This window comes from Erythranthe guttata, chromosome 8 (assembly GCF_056151865.1).
Source record: "Erythranthe guttata isolate IM_541 chromosome 8, IM_541, whole genome shotgun sequence".
NCBI classification, from domain to species: Eukaryota; Viridiplantae; Streptophyta; class Magnoliopsida; order Lamiales; family Phrymaceae; genus Erythranthe; species Erythranthe guttata.
The window spans coordinates 239,254-254,893 of record NC_142540.1 but is presented as its reverse complement, the minus strand read 5'-3'; the positions used below and the strand labels follow the sequence as shown (position 1 = coordinate 254,893).

General features: G+C 39.0%; 2 protein-coding genes across 4 annotated transcripts; one reads left to right on the top strand and one right to left on the bottom strand.

Moving 5' to 3' along the window:
• Positions 1-453: 453 nt before the first annotated feature.
• Positions 454-9,178, top strand: LOC105969858 (phosphatidylinositol deacylase). Of its 2 annotated transcripts, none has more exons than XM_012994642.2 (19): positions 454-1,359; positions 1,720-2,081; positions 2,320-2,562; positions 2,923-3,113; positions 3,197-3,368; positions 3,801-3,938; positions 4,010-4,199; positions 4,567-4,712; positions 5,001-5,171; positions 5,263-5,373; positions 5,844-5,963; positions 6,053-6,209; positions 6,417-6,580; positions 6,708-6,794; positions 7,199-7,527; positions 7,695-7,776; positions 8,044-8,183; positions 8,302-8,518; positions 8,677-9,178. In XM_012994642.2, the coding sequence occupies exons 2-19, from the start codon at positions 1,755-1,757 to the stop codon at positions 9,007-9,009; spliced, it is 3,318 nt and encodes a 1,105-aa protein (XP_012850096.2). In that variant the 5' UTR covers positions 454-1,359; positions 1,720-1,754; the 3' UTR covers positions 9,010-9,178. The 2 variants fall into 2 exon arrangements, with proteins under 2 accessions (XP_012850096.2, XP_012850089.2); XM_012994635.2 differs by having other exon boundaries at positions 8,278-8,518.
• A 3,431-nt stretch (positions 9,179-12,609) lies between these two features.
• On the bottom strand, positions 12,610-14,747 carry LOC105970576 (uncharacterized). Of its 2 annotated transcripts, none has more exons than XM_088821421.1 (6): positions 14,408-14,747; positions 13,889-13,983; positions 13,644-13,795; positions 13,512-13,561; positions 13,357-13,431; positions 12,610-13,265 (listed from the first exon to the last, which is right to left on the bottom strand). In XM_088821421.1, the coding sequence occupies exons 1-6, from the start codon at positions 14,656-14,658 to the stop codon at positions 12,776-12,778; spliced, it is 1,113 nt and encodes a 370-aa protein (XP_088677547.1). In that variant the 5' UTR covers positions 14,659-14,747; the 3' UTR covers positions 12,610-12,775. The 2 variants fall into 2 exon arrangements, with proteins under 2 accessions (XP_088677547.1, XP_088677548.1); XM_088821422.1 differs by having other exon boundaries at positions 13,889-13,968; positions 14,408-14,745.
• Positions 14,748-15,640: the final 893 nt, after the last annotated feature.

Genomic DNA, 15,640 nt, shown 5'->3' with positions numbered 1-15,640 from the left:
ACCTTCCTTAAACAGTACTCACAAACAGGCCCAGCCCAAATCTGATGACACGTGTCGTCAGCTCAGGTGGCGACAAAGATACAAACTATTTAAAAAAGCGATTTAATAGGACTTCTGGCCTCGCCCCAAAAGAAACAAACACGACTTAAAACACCATTGGACCAACATTTCCGCTTTTTCGATTAAAAAAATTTGAACACTAAATTTTGTATTTCTTCAGTATTACTTAATTAATGAAGTAAACATAATAATAAGAGCTAATTGCACATAACCCCCTGTGTAATCTTGAATAGCCAAAAAAGTCCTCATATTATAAAAATTAGCAAATACCCCCTATGTTTTGTTTGATAAAGAACATCGCCCCTTTTTCTGAAATTGGCTGCTAAGTTAGATGAAATTACTAAACTAACCCTGATAATTTTTAATAATATTTTAATTTTAAAAAAATAAAATGCATAAAATAAAATAATTAAAAAAATGAAAAAAAGAAAGAATAAAGAACAAAACATTTAGCACGCACAGGTGCTCAACTCATGGCATCATCTTCCTTTTCTTCCATCCAACCCTCCACCGTCGCACCACCACTGCCAACACACCCGCCGCCCCACTTCAAACAATTACTTCAAAATATTTTTAATTCAGATCCACCATTAGAGAAACGGAGAAGGGACGGACAATTCTTCCAATTCTCATCTGCCAAATCTTCAATGTGAAGTGCCCTCGTCTTCTGCCGGGTTTCAGGGAGAAAGCAATTTTTTTTGTTTTTACTTCTTTTGTAAATGGGCTGGAATTCTAGAGAGAGAGGGGGGGGGGGCCTGGAATTTTCGTCCCCTTTCTTTTTTAGCAAATGAGTGGATCTGAAGAAGGAGAGGGAGAAGGGAGATGATTAGGTTTTAAGAAATTATGAAAATTGCAATTTGGTCCTATATAATTTGGAGAGAGGGTTTTTCTGAAATTGTTAGGGACTGAATCGAAAATTCTAAAAACTTCATTTTAGGCATGTGAAAAATCCTGGATAAATTTGTAATTTTCGAAAATGTTGAGTTAGGGTATTTGGGTCTTTTTAGGTCAAAAATCAGACTCCCAGTCGCACAAACCGCGAGTGCATCGCACATTGAGCTTGTAGGGTCCTTTTTGGCTTTGACTAATTTTCACAGGGGGTTATGTGCTAATTTGTTTAACACGGATGCTTTTTCGGCAATTCAAGATTATACAGGGGTGGTTTTTGCAAAAAACCCTAATAATAATTCTTTCCATTAATCGAAATTCCCTGCCATCGGATTAACTTTAGCTCCGCGAATTCACACCCGCTCTGCTGTTCTCTCTACAGTTTCTCTCAACTGGATCTCATTCTCTGAGGTAAACTGCCGATTGATTTGCTTAACTTCCTTCTTTTTTTTTCTCGCTTTTAATTCGTGCAAGTGTTGTTTCAGCTGTGAATTTGTCTGCATTATGCTTTTTTTTAATTAATTTTAAGATGAAACCTACGAATTTCGAGTTGTACTTGTTTGGAGTAGGATGATAGTTTTTACTATTTGGTTCGAAACTATATAGGATGTTCAATTCAGTGTGCTTGGCTGGGTGCTTGCATTCGATTAATTTAGTTGATAGGAGCAGGAATTATTTGTGTGAGAGTGTGAATCATTTTTTCTTCCCTTTCTCCTTTGAATTCTGGTTGCATAGCGTAGTGGTTCGTTTGATCTTTGATTGCTCATGTAGGATGACAGATTCCGTTTGCAGCTGGTGATTGGAAAATGATGTCGAGGATGGTACTTAGAGGTGGCGTGGACATGGAAAGTTTCAAGACGAAATCTAGAGTAGCAATTGTGGTTGCCGTTTCTATGTGGATGGGCCTTGCAGGTCTTTATGGTTTACTGAAACCAATATCTAATGGTTGTGCCATGACGTATATGTATCCCACGTATATTCCCATTTCAACGCCGGAAAATGTGTCCTCTGTGAAATATGGGTTGTATTTGTACCATGAAGGCTGGAGAAAGATCGACTTTGATGATCATCTTAAAAAGCTTAATGGTATTCCTGTTCTTTTTATCCCTGGAAATGGTGGAAGCTACAAACAGGCAAGCCTCTTGTTTTTAATTGGCGGATCGTGGATTTTTTCATTTAATGGATGTTTCATCCTGCATAACTTCCTATTTTGTTAGTGAATTAGCTGTATATTATTATTTGAGTTTCATTTAGATTCATGATCAAGTGGAGAAAGTAATGCATCATTGATGGATCAATATAGTAGTTTTCATTTTATATTCATGTCCTAATTAATTGCTCAAAAATGTATGTTCACCTGCATTTACACAGGTTAGATCCCTGGGTGCAGAATCTGATAGGGCTTATCAAGGAGGTCCACTTGACTGGAACTTTTACCAAGCTTCCCCGAATTTGGGAGGTCGAGTGGATATCGATTTAAACGACATTTCATTACCTAGTCGATATGCTTCCATGCTGGATTGGTTTGCAGTGGATCTTGAAGGTGAACATTCTGCAATGGATGGTCAGATACTCCAAGAACACTCTGAATATGTAGTATATGCCATTCACAGGGTATCACTTTTTCCACCTTTTTTTTATAAGTAAAATATATTTGAGGTTTGATAATTGCCACCCACAGGCAGGCAGACAATCATGTTACAGGATAGCCTGCACCTACAATATCCAAAGAAAAAGTTACTGGAAAAGAAAATTCACGTTATATACCATTTGTTGATAATGGGGTTATTCTATCTCTTTAAAATACGTTCCCCATGTTAAAAGAATAAACCAATACATACAATATCTAAAGAAAAAGTTTAGTGAAGAAGAAAAGAAGGGACTATAACTTCTATTAGTGATGGGGTATTCTCTCTCTATAACATAAGTTTGCTGAGATTTCCATTAATTGTTGTGTGATGTTCATGATTGCAGATTCTGGATCAGTATAAAGAATCTCGTGATGCTAGAGCAAAAGAAGGCGCATCTGTGTCTGGCAGTTTACCTAAAAGTGTGATATTGGTTGGTCACTCTATGGGTGGTTTTGTTGCTAGGGCTGCAGTAGTGCACCCTCATTTAAGAAAGTTTGCTGTTGAAACTATTCTGACCCTTTCCACCCCACACCAGTAAATCTCATAGTATCCTTATCGTCTTTAGCTGTTCTTGACCTATGTGCGGTTGTCAGTATTTTTATTATTTTCTTCTCCAGGTATCCTCCGGTGGCGTTGCAGCCATCTTTGGGCCACTATTATACACACGTGAATCAAGCGTGGAGGAAAGGATATGAGGTCGAAACCTCTCAAGCTGGACTCTACATATCTGATCCTCCACTTTCTCATGTCGTCATTGTCTCCATTTCTGGTGGTTATAACGATTACCAGGTAGACATATGTTTGCATTTACTTGTACTGTTATAAAGAATGAGAGATAAGAGTTCATGGGAAACTTATGAAGTTGTTATAATGGAGAGAACCACTTTTCTTGTGATTATGTGATATCATTTGAAAGAATAAAACTGGTATTTTATTTACCTACTTGTACTAATTAGAGCTCTCTGGCGAGCATGAGTTCTTCGCAACAATCTGGTCATGCTTCATGACATTTATTCTAAACTCAATTACCTCAGTATGAAGTGGATATCGTGTTCTGGAAACTAGTTTAATTCCCTGTTTTATGACCTGGTATCTATGACAATTAAAAAAGTGTCCCCATAATATGTTCTCTCAAAGGTGTAAAATGATTTATGCCACCACTTACCAATCGTTCTTTGAACTGATTATCCGATAGATGATCATGTTTTGTTTGTGTTCCAGGTGCGCTCAAAGTTAGAGTCCCTTGATGGTATTGTTCCTCCTACACATGGCTTTATGATGAGCAGCACTGGTATGAAGAACGTGTGGTTATCAATGGAGCACCAGGTCATCTTATGGTGTAATCAGCTAGTTGTGCAAGTAAGTCGTATTGCTCTACTGGAACTACTAGTGTTACAACAAGGTCCTGAAAATCATATTCACCTTTTTAGGTCTCGCACACCCTCCTCAGTCTGATAGACACAAAGACAAGTCAACCTTTTAGTGATGCACATCAAAGACTTGGAATATTCACAAAAATGCTTCATAGTGGAATCCCTCAGAACTTCTTTGCACCAAGGCCATTACAAGAACCAAAAAAGTCCGACCCTTTTCCTATTCAAACGGGAAAAGTGATTCATGGTATTCTTTCCTGAATCCTATTTCTTTCAGACAGAAGTTGTTGAATTGTTTGATATGAACTTTATTTGCTGGAATTGGTCGGCCATTTTCTCTCTCTTTAGTCCCCTCGTATAGTTATAAATTCTCTATTAGAAGTTTAGCACAATCTCTAAATCTAAATCTAAATAAATCATTAACAAATAAAATGGTCGAACACCGTGGGGAAGTATTGCTGCTGATATGATGCATCCCATGTAATCATGACATGTTTTTGGGGTTTTGAAAATTATGGGGATGAGGATACTAATAAATGGTGTGATGGTTAACTTTGTCTTAGCTTAATATTTCTTGATCATACCTATTTTGACATCTTACTGTAATAAAACAGCACCGCATGTTCCTGCCATTTCTGGTTGCCCAAGTAATAGCCAGTGGAGTGAAGATGGACTTGAAAGAGACCTTTACATTCAAACTAGTACTGTCACTGTTTTAGCCATGGATGGGAGAAGGCGATGGTTGGACATTCAAAAACTGGTTTGTTTCATTTAGAGAGTTAAAAAATTTCTACTCTTGGCTTTAATGAGCCCTGGGGGTGGTATGGGTGGTGGGAGTCGTGGTGGAAGGGTCTGAGTATGATATCACTTTTCTATATCTTCATATATCTAGACAATTCTGCAAGTTTGTAGACTTTCTATTTGTCAGCGACAACTGTAATTAATACAATTTGGTTTATAAGAGACCTAAAAAACATAAAAACTGCAAATCTCTTTTGTGTCTGAAAGAGGAGCTTAGTGACCAATATAGAGCTCTTTTAATATTCAGGGTCCAGGTGGAAAAAAACACTTTGTTTTTGTCACAAATCTTTCACCTTGTTCTGGTGTGCGGCTTCATCTTTGGCGAGAGAGGGGAACTTCAGCTTCAGCAACAAATAAAGGGGTTGTAGAAGTCACCACAAAAATGGTGCACATTCCATCTGGACCAGCTCCAAGGCAGGTATTGTGTTGTATAAAGTCATCGCTAGAGAGTCTTTTCATAAGCTAATATCTATATACTCCTTTCTAAACATGTCCATTTCTTCTGGAAGATTGAGCCAGGTAGTCAAACTGAGCAAGCTCCTCCATCCGCTGTATTTTGGTTGGGTCCTGAGGATATGCATGGCTTCAGGTTCATAACAATCTCTGTGGCACCTCAACCGGTATTTTCTCTTAAATCCTATGATTGTATTTTTTGTTTAAATTTGTTTTTTAAGCATAAAACTTTGTGTCATAATGTGCTTGATATATATACATGAAATATTCTTTGCTCTTGAATTTTCTATCAGAAAGTCGTGGAAATAGTTCATCATTAACTTTATCGAGATAGCCTTTATTAATAATGAGTGTAAATACCTCCATTTGGGAAAACTTCTATGGATACTTAGCACATTGGGATCCCTGAATTTATGTTCACGCAAGAGTGTAAATTAAGCGTGCCTTTGATTCTCATGAAGATAACTGTCAGACTAGTTTGAGTTTGGTTTTTTTGACAGAATCAAGTACAGGAAGGGAAAGACTATTACTCTTCCTTCTCCTACACAGTTTTTGCAGTTTTCATAAACCTGATAAGCAGCTAGCCTTTTTTAGGCATTACTTACTTTCTCGGCATTAAGAGATTTCCTGTTCTCAGACTGTTTCAGGGAGGCCTCCACCAGCGGCTTCTATGGGAGTTGGACAATTTTTCAATCCAAAGGATGGAGAGCAAGTATTCTCTCCTTACAAGTTGATTCATTCATTATTCACGGATAAGGTTAATATTTTGATGTATAGCTTAGCAACCTTTGAAGTTAAGGAACTTGAACACTATGGTGGCTCATCGTGTAATTTGGTTTCTAGCAGGATGACAATTTGAAGGAAGATCATCCGCTTACTCTCAATCTTACATTCTCCGTTAGCTTAGGCCTTCTTCCTGTTTCTTTATCTCTCATAACAACTGGCTGTGGAATTAAGAAGTCTGAATTTCCTATTGAAGATACAGAAGATGTGGAAACTAGTAGTAAGTGTTCTCTCACATCCATCCTATGTCGCTAGTTTGAGTGGTTATTTCTGTAACTGTTGGATGTAATTGAACAGATAATGTGCTTACTACTTATTAAATTGAAAGCTATTAAAAGCTTCTATAGACATCTACAAATAGAACTCTGAATCTTGTTGCTTTATATGGTTCCATTTTCTGCTTGTGGTAACTGATCCTGGAATGCAGGACTTTGTAGGCGTCGGTGTTTCCCACCTGTGGCACTTGCTTGGGATGCGACATCTGGTCTCCATGTATTTCCAAATTTGTATTCCGAAACAATTGTCGTGGATTCCTCTCCAGCACTTTGGACTTCAACTCATGCATCTGACAAGACAACTGTTTTACTATTGGTATAATTACTTAACTTAAAAATTATATTTATTACCCATCGGCACGGACATGAATATTTTGGTATTTTCTAATGTGTCTTCATATACTGTTTTCGGTAACTTTTTTTGTCTCTGCAATTCTCTACAGGTGGACCCACATTGCTCTTACAGAACTACTGCTGGTGTTCCACTCACTGCGGCTGCTGGCAGATTCTTGCTCTTATACTTCTCCCAGGTTAATATCTTGTTACCGCCTACCCTTCTCAAAACTGATGTTTTTCAGTTGGATTTAGCATGTTTATAGTACATTCCGATTTCTAGAAGTGGAAACTGTTCAGTACTTTGCATTTGAGTCCAATCCTTTAATGGTCAAACTCAGTTCTATTAATATTCTTTTCATTGGACGAGTTTCCATGAGATACTACCTTTTACCTTATTGAGTAAAAGCTTCAAATTGGTTTGGACATGCACATTTGGCGATGTAGTATACGTCTTAATACTTTTCTCAAGCCTTAAGGTAACACAGGCACTAGTAATATAATTGAAGAACTATTTACCCATCGTCAATAATAATTGTTGAGCTTCATATTCACTGTGATTGGTAATTTCACGATGGATCTAATTACTAACTCCATGCAGATCAGCGGTCTTTGCGTCGCTGTTGCATTTTTCGCTCTGATGCGGCAGGCATATGCATGGGAACTTGATCGGCCCATACAGTCAGTGTTATCTGCAGTTGAATCAAACTTGAGAATGCCAAGTCCCTTTTTCTTCCTTGCCACATTTCCGATTTTGTTTGCCGTGCTCTTTTGTTTCCTAAGCTCTAAATCACTTCCCCCGATTATAAGTTTCTCTATTGTCTCGATACTTTGCTACGTTTTTGCAAATGGGGTGATAATCGTGCTGATATTACTTTCGCAATTGCTTTTCTACATGGCTGGCACTTCCCATGTATTTATCAAAAAACGGTTAGTAGTTCTGTTTATGTGCGTCTCCGTATTCATGTGTTTACTCAATCGCTTGCATGCAAATACAAATGTGCAAGACATTTCTCTCGTTTCATGACTCAACTAGCAATTAAGATTAGGACTGAGCTTTATTTTCTATTACAAGCTAAAAGAGTCCAATTTTTCAGGTTGCAAGTATGTGAAGGGAGTTTCTGTTTTTCTTTTTTCCAATGGTTCATCAATATGTCCTCCAGCTTTGCATCTATTAAGGTAACTTTCCACTCGGTGAAGACATAATTAGCAACCTGAATCATAAAGATTGAAGGCTTATGCTGCTTTAGTTATTTTCTTGCTATTTGTGAAAATGGTAAACTGAATATACCCTAGAAAGATACTTTTCAAGTTCTTGACTGCTATAATATTACTAATATTACAATTAATTTTTTACAGAAATTCTATCTTAATTCTTCCATTTTGCTTTGAGACTCAATATCCGAGCTTGATTTCATATTCCTTGAAAAAACATTCTTGGGGCAGGTCATAAGGATTTTAAGGGCGAATCATTTGATTATAACATCGTTGGTTGCCATTGCCTTGGTGTGTCTTGTGCATCCAGCTCTGGGGCTCTTTGTATTGCTTTTATCACACGCTTTACACTGTCACAGTGCTCTGTGCAGGTAGGTGTACTTCTCCTTCACTAGAATGCTTTGAGAGTTTTCTTTCGTTTGTTTGTCATACGATCTAAGTTTCATTTTGTGTCTTTGTAAACAGTTTTTTTATGGCTTCATTTCGCAGCCATGTCCAGACCAGTGAGTTTTATGAATCTGGAAATAATGGTGACAGTGATACTAGCAATCTGTCACCTATAAAAGAGACCTGTACTGGTAGCCCTGAATCAACAAGAAGCTATGGCGAGACACAATTAGAGATCTTCCATCACCATCATGGTTTGCTTGTCTTACACTTGCTTGCAGCATTGATGTTTGTCCCTTCACTCGTGGCCTGGCTTCAGGTATGTTATTTACCACAATTTTTTCATTCAAAGAAAGTTACAGCACTTGCTTCGTTTGACCTTTTCACTTGGCAAGGAATACTTAAAACCTGAGCTTTTTGACATAATTTTCTAGTTTTTTACTGCTGGCAACTCACAACGTACATATTAATTTGCAGCGGATTGGTATTGGTCAAAGTTTTCCGTGGTTTTGGGATTCTGCATTCTGCATTGGTGTCATTCTGCACGGTTTATGTGATTCAAAGCCCGAGTTCAATTTCTACCTATTTCCAATCCCGGGCATTCCATGGTTGGAAATCAGACTAAGCTTTGCTTATCTCCTTGCTGGATATTATTCCTCTATTTCTGCACTGGCATTAGCACCGTATAGGGTGTTTTACGCAATGGCTGTTATTGGAATAGTGTCCTTCACATTTAGGATCATCCAGACAAGGTACAGAAATAATGGTGAGACGTATTACAGAAGCAGAAAGCATTCCCACAGACATTGATATTGAGACATTTATAACTCTTTCTTTTGTAAAAATCTGTTGTATTTCTTGTTCACAGTGAAATTTTGATAGGAGTACCTGATGAATGAATTGTCAAATATAAATCCCCTGAATTCAATGTTTGATAAGACATTATTATTCCTAATAGTTGAAAGCCAACCCTCCTAAATTGTGTTCCAAAGCTCTGTTTCGTGTGTAATGACGACTTCTCGTTTTTGGTGGACTTCCCTTTTTAGGTTCTTGACTATCCGAGGAAGATGAAGAATCAGCCACCTTTGTTGCTACTACTTCCTCTGGAAATAACAGCTGAAGAACTGTGTTCACTAACTAATATTGACCCAAATGCTTGATAAATTGTGTTGCATTATCATCACTCACAAAAAGTATATTTTTATAGTTAATCAACCATATTTCCCCAGTAGACAAAAAAGTAAGTGTGATTATTACATTTTTACACGCTAGAGTTAATTACTCCCTAATGATGAAATTTGGTTATATTGATTATTCAAATCACCCTGAACTAGTGGCTCTATCACCGCACCGGTGTAATGAATTAAGGTCGATGAGAAAAGGCGGTGCCGGAAGAAGAAAGACAAAGACAGCCACTTTGGATATCTTCGCCGGCTGTCGGCCGATTGTCCGAAATACTCGATAGTTGACGACTATTTTCAAGGTGGCTGAAACCCTAGCATGGAGGTTAACACGAAAAGTTGGAGCGTCTTTCTTCCGTGAGGAGGAAGACGATGAATAGTACAGAAAACAGGACGATGATTGCTTACCTCGTATGCTCAGGCGGCTTCAGGATGACAGATAATCAGCCGAATTGTCTGATAAAAATTGGTGGGCCCATTTGTCATGGAAAGGTCCAACCCAAAGTCCAAACCAAGCTATGTACTCAATCCTTACTAGAATTCCTATCGTAGGTTAACACCCATTCCGCCCTACATGTAATACAGGACAGAGAAAAAGTGGATTAACAAAAACAATGGCTTCTTCCATACTCCGCTCGATTTACCGGCAAGCGGTATCGGCCATCGGGTAATTGGGTTTGTCGGAAATCTAGATATCCCAATTTTGTGGGTTCTCCGATGTGCACCGTTTCCGATCGATCTCCAATGAGCAGCCTTTCCGGTCGAATATCCTCACCGACGCCGTGGCTTATGCTGCCACCAACCTTTGAAGACAGTGGTAACTTGTTTTATAAGTGTTTTGGAGTGGGTGGTAAGATGTCTTATAATTTCTACAGCCTGGCGGTTAACAAAGTTATAAGTGTGAGCAAAATAAGCACTATAGGATTTGACAACTTAAACCTACATTTTGAGAGATTGGCAGTTTTGGTTGGATCTTCACATGGTTGGCTAGCTTTTTATAAGACTCCGTCCAATTTGGATCTGTTTCTGTACAATCCACTCTCTCATCGTCACATTAAGCTCCCATCTGTCGAAACAATTCCTCTTGCGGAAGAGAAATTGAGAGACTGTTGGGGTAGACCACTCAAGGTCATCCTTTCATGCTCTCCGGATGAAGCCGAACACGATTGCCGTGCAATTTTGTGTTTTGGTCCAAGAAGCAATATGGCATTCTGCTGCCCAGGACAAAGTACTAAGTGGACTCCTTTCGGCTCTCACTTTCACGAAAACGAGAAAATCAACGTGTTTCATTGGGATGCTCGTATAGTACGGGCTTACGAAGATTTCGTCTACTCCACTACGCCGACTTTGAAATTTGGGATCTTGGAAACCCTATGTCTCCAAAATTGAATTGGAAGAAGACGGGGGATGACTTCAAAAACTACCCACGGGATGGCCGATACCAAGAAATCTTCTCGAGGAAACACCTAGTATCCGCAGAGCATTCCAATCAACTATTTCTTGTACGGTTCCATATAATGGAACACATGGGCCCTGATGGTTCCCCTGTCCAAGTAACCTACAAGCTGAACCCGTGGTACCTTTGGTCTCTTTGAAAAGAATGTTTTAGCAGATACCGTTCCTTACAAGACTGTCGGTTTTGATGTTCATGAAATCGATATAGAGAGAGGAGAGTTCAAGTACATGGATGGTACACTGGATGGTATGGCATTCTTCATTTTTTTTTTTTTTTTTTTTTTTTTTTTTTTTTGATCGGTAAATGTGAAATATATAGATCAAAACGGACTTTACAAATACACTGGGCATACCCAGGCAGTGTAATCAAAAAAATATATATCAATGCCTATACATGAACAAGACCCCACAGGTCAAGTGCAAACCAAAGATCAAAAAGGGTCAAGTGCAAACCAAAGATCAAAAAACAATCAGGGATGCACGATTTGCAAAGCTGATTGCGGAAACAAGGCAAAAACCGTCTTGTAAACGAGTATCTTGATCTTACGCACCATCTCAGTAATCCTAGGCGTCTCGTTCTCAAAAATTTTCCGATTGCGAGCACTCCAAATCTGATAAACGGTGCAAGCAAGGGCCACCTTCTTCGCTTTTTGCCGCCAACATGAGCCACGAGCCTCCTTCTTCAGCCATTTCAAAGCACTCTTGAGCGTAGTTGCAGCCCGAGGGAAGCCCATCCATTCCCGAATAATGCTCCAAATGTTGTAAGTAAACGTGCATCCGAAAAACAAATGCACCACAGTTTCAGGCTCCGTACAAAAAATGCACGACTTTTCAACCTCCACGTGTTGGTTCTAAAGGACATGGTTTTGTGGTGGAGTCCCCCGACGCGGTGAATCTGAAGCCGAATTCAATATATTACACCGACCCAATGTGTTACACTCCAGCATATTGGGATAAACGGGACGCATACGGTGGCCACGATATAGGCATCTTTCATTACAGAGACAGGACTTTCTCTCCATGCTACTATCCCTGTGATATTCAGAAAGTCAAGAGGATTCGCCCCGAACCAATGCGGTTCACTCCATCCTCATCCCCTCTTTAGAATGTTGCGAATATTAGCAGCTTTAATTTATTTCATTTTTATGTACTTCTTCCAAGGTCTCTCTCTCTCTCTCTTTTTTTTTTTAATTATTTTTTATGTGTTTTCTAGTAAGGATCTTCAATTGATTTGTGTACTAGACTCCTAGTTTATTCCTATTCTTTTTGTTTTCGGCATATAAACTCTGGTAGGTATTGTCATGTTATTCGTTTATAATTTGGTAAATTAATCTGTATAATATGTTATGTAAGGTGTTGTAGAATTTTTTTCTTATTCCTAGCCAACCAAATTCCTTGCAGTAGAAGAACAATCAATACCAAAATAATGTTTACTAAATCTGCCACAACTAGTGGTGAATTGGTATTGCAAAGTCGTTAGATTTAAAAACTCCGTTTCGGAGAAATTTCCACAGATAAACTAATACCTCTATTCCGCAGGTTTTCTTTTGTAGGAACTATACAACAAGCTATGCTCTGATAACATGGGTGCTGTCTCGTTGATTTCGTCTTTTGTTGTTGGCTTCAGAGCAACACCGGACTTGGGATCGAGCTCCAGCATTTCGTTTTTCTCAGTGGTAGGCATTTTTTTTTTCGTCTTAAAGGATCTCTTTTGCTTTATTTGGTATGTTCAACTACTTTATTGGCTTGTCCGTGGGCATATATAATATTCTAGTTTTTCAAAATATACGATTGATTCTGGAAAGACAAGAACCTTATATTTAGAATCTATATGGAAGTCAACGTACGTATATAGAAAACCTCGTGCACCTAATCAAAATTCACAAATCCCAGTTTTAAAAGGATCAACACATATACATTGATCAAGAACAGCACTTTGTCTAGTAGCCATTTCTTCCTCTGATTCGAATGTTAATAGCCCTAGAAGCCATCGCCCTCAAATTAGCCCTAGCTACACCAAACGAGTTTCTAGAATCATCCTCCGGTTGTCGTTGTGGTACCCTAAACGCCTCCATAAATTCTTCCCTCTGCAATCTTAATGCCAATGCAGCATCCTCATCCTGAATTGGCAATTCTACCCTTGTTGTTGTTGTTGTTGTACTAGCAGAAGAAGCACGTAAACTCCGGTTTCTGATACGTTGAGTTCTTCTGTCTTGATCCCTGTTTTCAGATGGTGGGCTATTTAAGGCTTCAACACCTCTGTTTCGTGTGTAATGACGACTTCTCGTTTTTGGTGGACTTCCCTTTTTAGGTTCTTGATTATCCGAGGAAGATGAAGAATCGGCCAGCTTTCTTGCTTCTACTTCCTGTGGAAACAACAGCTGCATTGTGTTCCAAAGAACTGTGTTCACTGTGCAGTATCTGCTATTGCTGTCGAGATTTCGTATTATACAATAATCAGTCTCTAATATCAAATCATTAATTAAAACAGAAAATACGAGTGAGTGATCAAAAGATGAACCTGATAAGCTGCCTGCATTTAGGACACTTCTTCCCACATCTATCAGCCGCCGATCGTAAACATTTCTTACAAAAACTACAAAGACAGAAATATAAATCATTCTCATGCAAAAGTAACAGAAGAAAAAAATAATCTAATTTGTAATTTTTTATTACCTGTGTCCACAAGGCGTGGTACTCGGCTCGTAGCATATCTCCAAACAAATCTGCCAAGTTGATTCAAGTTATACGATAGGCACATTTATATCACCAAAAAAAAAAAGAATGATGGAGTAATTCTCTTCTTACAGCACAGGAAAGCTCCTCCCGAAGCCGATCAATGCACGGAATTGCGGGAATCGAACCGGAGACACTGCTGCCTTTGGTGTTCACTTCATCATCTCCTTTCTTCTTCTCTACTTCTTCGGTGATATTTGCCTCCTTATTTATTTTCTCATCCTCTGTCAATTTTCGTAAAGCAAAAGATGTAAGAAAAAAAAATCGAATTGCGGAGTAAAACAAAAGAAGAAAAAAGGGGAAAGTAAATAAAGAACCTTGTTTTGAAATTGAGTCATCTTCATCAAGATTAAGAACAACAACTGGTGCAGGACTTCTCTTCTGAGCCTTTCGTTTTCTGTAGATACCCCAACTTTAACATCCAATTTAATAACCAAATAATCAAAACTATTCCATTTGAGGAAACCACATCAATAAAACACATAGAGCACTTGTTTACTTCCATAACCAGAAACCAATAGGGTCAAATATTCGATTCAGTTATTTTCGACCAAGTCCCTTTTCGGGCGTTTTTTGATTAAAAATAATAAAAAAAAAAAAAAAAAAAACCAGTTGGGGAACAAGAAAACCAAAGCCCTCAAAGAACATGTGCGCACACAAACATGAAATCTTCTCTGAACCTCTTGATTTGTAAATTGTAATCATATGCTTAATTAATAGGAAAAGGAAAAAAAGTTTCTTAATTTAAAAAAATTCTCTAAAACACAGAATCGATGTTTAAGAATACATGCATATCATAAATAAAGAATATATATATATAAAGAATATGATCATACCTTCTTGAATTTGTGGGTGGGGTTTTAAAACTCTGCAAATCGGATCTTCTCTTTTGTTTGAACTGTCGATCGGGGGTGTCTTCTACGATGAGGCTTGCAATCAAAAGGGCCTCTTCATCCCATCCAGCCATGGCCGCCACCGATCTAAACCTTGGACTGAACAAGTTTTCATTTTTTTGACCATTTTCGTTTATTTCTCCCTCTTTCTTTGATTGATTTTCCGGGCTTTTGATCGGGCCCTCTGAATCCATCGTTTTCTTGAAGCTTTTACAATAGGGTTTCCGAGAAATATTGCTCGGTATTTGGGACAAGAAGAACGAACAGATGGGTCGCAACGGTCATATTTTTCTTTTTGAGAAAAATATTATATTTGGAATGTAACGGCTAGTCAGGGGGCCTGATCTGGTGTTGCGGCTGCATTTTACTTACTGTGGACCTCCTCCGTCTCAACTGGTCAAATCGGCTTTTTTTTTTGGGTTAATATGCTATGAGCCCCTCAGACGAAACCTAATTTGAACTAAATGACAAGTTCAAATTGATTTTTTTAATTAAATCCTTAATTTGAAATAATATATGAGCCACATCCCTAATTTTTTTTTAATCCCTATCTTGCCCTTATACCCTAAATTATATAACCTATGTATTCTCGTTTCTCCAATTCAGATTTATTTCGTTCTTTTGGTTTCTTTCACGTTCTCTCTCTCTCCCTCCCTCTCTCACACGTTCTCTAATCTCCTTTTCCAATCTCGTTTTTTTTCTCCATCTCTCTCTCTCACCTCTCTATCTCCATACCTCTCTCTTGTTAATTAATTTGGTAATAGTCGAAGCCAAGGGTTCTGGTGGATGAGGAGGCGGCTGCGGCGGCTGTGGTGAAGGAGGCGGTGGCGGCGGGCTGTGTTTTGAGATGGTGGCGAGGTGTTGTGGGCGGCGGCGGGGGCTGGGGTGGAGGAGGTGGCGGTGACGGGCTGTGTTTTGAGATGGTGGCGAGGTGTTGTGGACGGCGGCGGGGGCTGGGGTGGAGGAGGCTGCGACGGGGGGCTGGGATGGGGAAGGCGGCGGCGGCCTGTGGTGGTTGAGATGGCGGCGAGGTATTGTGGGCGGCGGCGGGGGCTGTGGTGGAGCAATCGGCGCCGGTGGGCTGTGGTTGTCGAGATGGCAGCCGGTTGTGGTGGTTGAGATGGCGGCGGGATGTGGTTATGGTAGAGATTCGATCTTGATCTTCAAGAGATTTTT

What these genes read in the sequence shown, in the direction of transcription:
- LOC105970576 (XM_088821421.1), bottom strand. Translation starts at nt 14,658, where the DNA reads ATGGATTCAGAGGGCCCGATCAAAAGCCCGGAAAATCAATCAAAGAAA. An exon ending in TGACTCAATTTCAAAACAAG is followed by an intron (nt 13,796 to 13,888) that starts GTTCTTTATTTA and finishes GAAAATTGACAG; the next exon opens with AGGATGAGAAAATAAATAAG. An exon ending in AAATGCAGGCAGCTTATCAG is followed by an intron (nt 13,266 to 13,356) that starts GTTCATCTTTTG and finishes AAATCTCGACAG; the next exon opens with CAATAGCAGATACTGCACAG.
- LOC105969858 (XM_012994635.2), top strand. Translation starts at nt 1,755, where the DNA reads ATGATGTCGAGGATGGTACTTAGAGGTGGCGTGGACATGGAAAGTTTC. An exon ending in ATGGTGGAAGCTACAAACAG is followed by an intron (nt 2,082 to 2,319) that starts GCAAGCCTCTTG and finishes GCATTTACACAG; the next exon opens with GTTAGATCCCTGGGTGCAGA. An exon ending in CCAGCTTTGCATCTATTAAG is followed by an intron (nt 7,777 to 8,043) that starts GTAACTTTCCAC and finishes TTCTTGGGGCAG; the next exon opens with GTCATAAGGATTTTAAGGGC.